At 38.5% G+C, this 3,087-nt stretch overlaps 1 protein-coding gene across 1 annotated transcript; it reads right to left on the bottom strand.

The window, feature by feature from the left end:
• Positions 1-518: 518 nt before the first annotated feature.
• On the bottom strand, positions 519-1,631 carry LPAR4 (lysophosphatidic acid receptor 4; the record flags this gene model as incomplete). Its single annotated transcript, XM_082864724.1, has 1 exon — positions 519-1,631. The coding sequence occupies one exon, from the start codon at positions 1,629-1,631 to the stop codon at positions 519-521; it is 1,113 nt and encodes a 370-aa protein (XP_082720850.1).
• Between the last annotated feature and the right edge of the window lie 1,456 nt (positions 1,632-3,087).

The following is a 3,087-nucleotide window of genomic DNA, read 5'->3' as shown; positions in this document are numbered from 1 at the left end:
GCTCTCTTAAATTTGATACTTTTTATTAATAATGTTAAGCTAAAATATGTTAGTCTGCTAAAATAAACTCAATGACAATTCAAAAAGAAAAAAAAAGACTAGCATATATCAGTAGTAACACAAAAGGTTGTTTTTAAAAAAAAATAATCCCTGAATTTGTTCTATATTTATAGGCCCAACCTAATTACCGAATATTATTGGAGTAGAAATATATTTTTTAAAGTTTTTAAGTAATCTCCATATCACTAAATCCAAGGCTACTGTCTACTTATATAATGTGGTACAATGAATTTCCAACCCAGCAGAAGAATTTGGCAATAACTTTTTGTTGTTGTAATTAGACCTGACCTATAATTATTGAACAAAACAGCATATGTACAATAAACATTCAAATAAATGTATCTGACTGTATTCAGTACATTATTCTCAATATCATTAGCTTGAAATCTTTTCTCTTATTCATAGCATAGGAAAATCGTAGAAGAAACCATATCTGGACCTAAAGAGAGTTCTCATACCTAGAAGGTGGATTCTAGCATTAATTCACCACCATTATGTGTTGTTTGATCACTAACTTCCTCTTGAATAGCTGGAAGGGAAGGCTTTGTGGTCAGAGGTGTTTCAGTCTTAAACAGAGACTCCATCCTGATATGGGTATTGATGTAGAAGGACTTCTGAAAGGACTCAAGGGTGAAGTAATAGATGAAAGGGTCAAAGCAACAGTTCAGAGTTGCAAGGCACAAGGTGATTGGGTACATAATCTTTGCAAATCTTTCCAACAAGCAATTGGTAATGGCTTGGGAGCGCACTAGGGCATACAGGAAGAGGACGGAGTTATAGGGTACGAAGCATACCACAAAGACTGCCATATGCACTGTGATCATCTTCAGCACTTTTTTCTTATTGGTCCCAATTTGAGACAGTGTAGCAGGCTTACGGAGGGTTTTTAGCACCACAGAAGAGCAAGAGACATTCAGTATCAAAGGAATGATAAAACCAACAACTTCAATAAATATGGTTATCTTGGACAGATAAGTCTTCCATACACGTTTGGAGAAGCCCTCAAAGCAGGTGGTGGTTGCATTGTTGACATTAGTGGTGGAGAATAAAGAGGCTGAAATACCACCACTGAGGACTAGGATCCAGACTCCAGCACACACAATGGCAGAATTCCTCCTGGTCCTAATGGTACGAGATCGGAAGGGATAGACAATGGCCAGGAAGCGATCCACGCTAATACAGGTAAGGAAGAGCATGCTCCCATAGATGTTGGTTAGAAATGCAGTCCCAGAGATCTTGCAGAGGGTGTCACCAAAAGGCCAGTGGCGGTTGAAATTGTAAAATATTTTGAAAGGTAGAGTGCAGACAAAGAGCAAATCAGAGAGGGCCAGATTGGTGATGAAAACAGCTGTCTCACTTCTCATTTTCATGCGGAAGCAGAAGACAAACAGAGAGGCACTGTTGGTTATCAGACCCAGGATGAATACAACACTGTAGACAGCACCATTCAGATTATACTTGAAGGAATCATCAACAATGCAAGTATTATTGGCAGTAGCATTGCCCAACCTGGGTCTGAGGCTTGAATTTAAATCTTGGAATTGGAAGTCAATGAATCTTCTGTCACCCATGGATTTTTTTCAGGAGGCCTGCTGGCTGCAGGGTTCAGCACTCTGAGACTAAGGACTGGTAGGAAATGTTTTCCTCCTATGGGAGACAAGATGGAACCAGTCATCAAATCTACCTTCCATCCACGATTTCTGTGGAGTAAAAGATATTCTGTCTACCCAGACTGGAAATAACATGCACATTCAATTCAGTTTAACAAATACCTTTTGAGTACCTACCATATGTTAAAAGGTACTACAAGAGTATGTTGCAGGAGTAGGAGAGATCACACTCAAGACAGTAATTGCAATACTGTAGCACTGCAATGCACAGGAATAAGGTATTTGTTTCTGGGGAGCCCAAGGCCGGTAGGGGCAGGGTGGGGGCGAGGGTGACTCTGATGGTTAAAACAATGTTAATACTTTGAAATTTGTATGATTTTTTAACTTTCAAAAGCATGTTTTATTTGATTCCTACAAGTACACCATAAGGCAGGCAAGGCAGGAATTTATCACCATGTTACAGAAGCAGAAACTGAGGCTTATGTAATTTAGAATTACAATAATGTCAGAAATGGAAGAACATGTAAATGATACAGTCAGAACCAGAATTCAGGTGTTTTTTAAAAAAATTCCTAACTAAAGGATTATCAAGCTACTCTAAATTATCAATACATTGTCTACTTTCCAGTATTACTAAACTTCATTGTCTGAGTATTAGTTCTACTGCACAAGAGTACAGGTGGATATAGGACCTCCAGGACAACCTCTTTAAAAAGTTATGAGTAAACTCCTGAATTAAAATGTTGATTCACCTTTTCTTCCAAAATATAAGTTTAGAGAGCAGGGATCCCTCAGTATATTAAAGTTCTGGCTAAAACTTTTTTCACTATACTACGTTGCCTTTATAGAGAGATATTTCAAATGACAATCTCAATGTTTCCCTATTTCAGACTATGGTCCCTTTCTAAGCTTTGTTCATGCCAGACCCTAAGCCTTGGGTATTTTCCTACTCCCTCTCCCACTGCTCATTCCATCAGTTACTATCATGCCTTCAGCTCTTAAAATGGCCCTGGTCAATAAAGCCTTTCCTGGCTGAATACAAGTGAAATATGAAAGGTAGATTTGAGGTGAACAACCATCCCCCTGTACATTTCTGACCTGGCCAGTTACATGCCCTCTGCCTGCCACCACTTGTACACGTGGCTGTCACTGACTAATCATCTTTGTTGGGTATCTGAACCATCATTGTTCAAAGGTGCATATAGAAATCTTACTAACCATCTCCTAGGTCAACAGCTGCCATTGGAGGACTGTCTTCTGAATGCTCTATAATACACTATGAACAAGTTGCAGCTGAATGAATTGTTTTCAATGAGGAAGATATGGAATAAAAGTGGTTTTTGTTCTTGACTTATCCAGTAATGGGTTTTCATATGATTATATTTTAAAACGCGAAAACCATTTCTCTGAAGTGATT

This window comes from Leucopleurus acutus (assembly GCF_964270905.1).
Source record: "Leucopleurus acutus genome assembly, chromosome: X".
NCBI classification, from domain to species: domain Eukaryota; kingdom Metazoa; phylum Chordata; class Mammalia; order Artiodactyla; family Delphinidae; genus Leucopleurus; species Leucopleurus acutus.
This window is presented reverse-complemented; position numbering and strand designations above follow the sequence as displayed.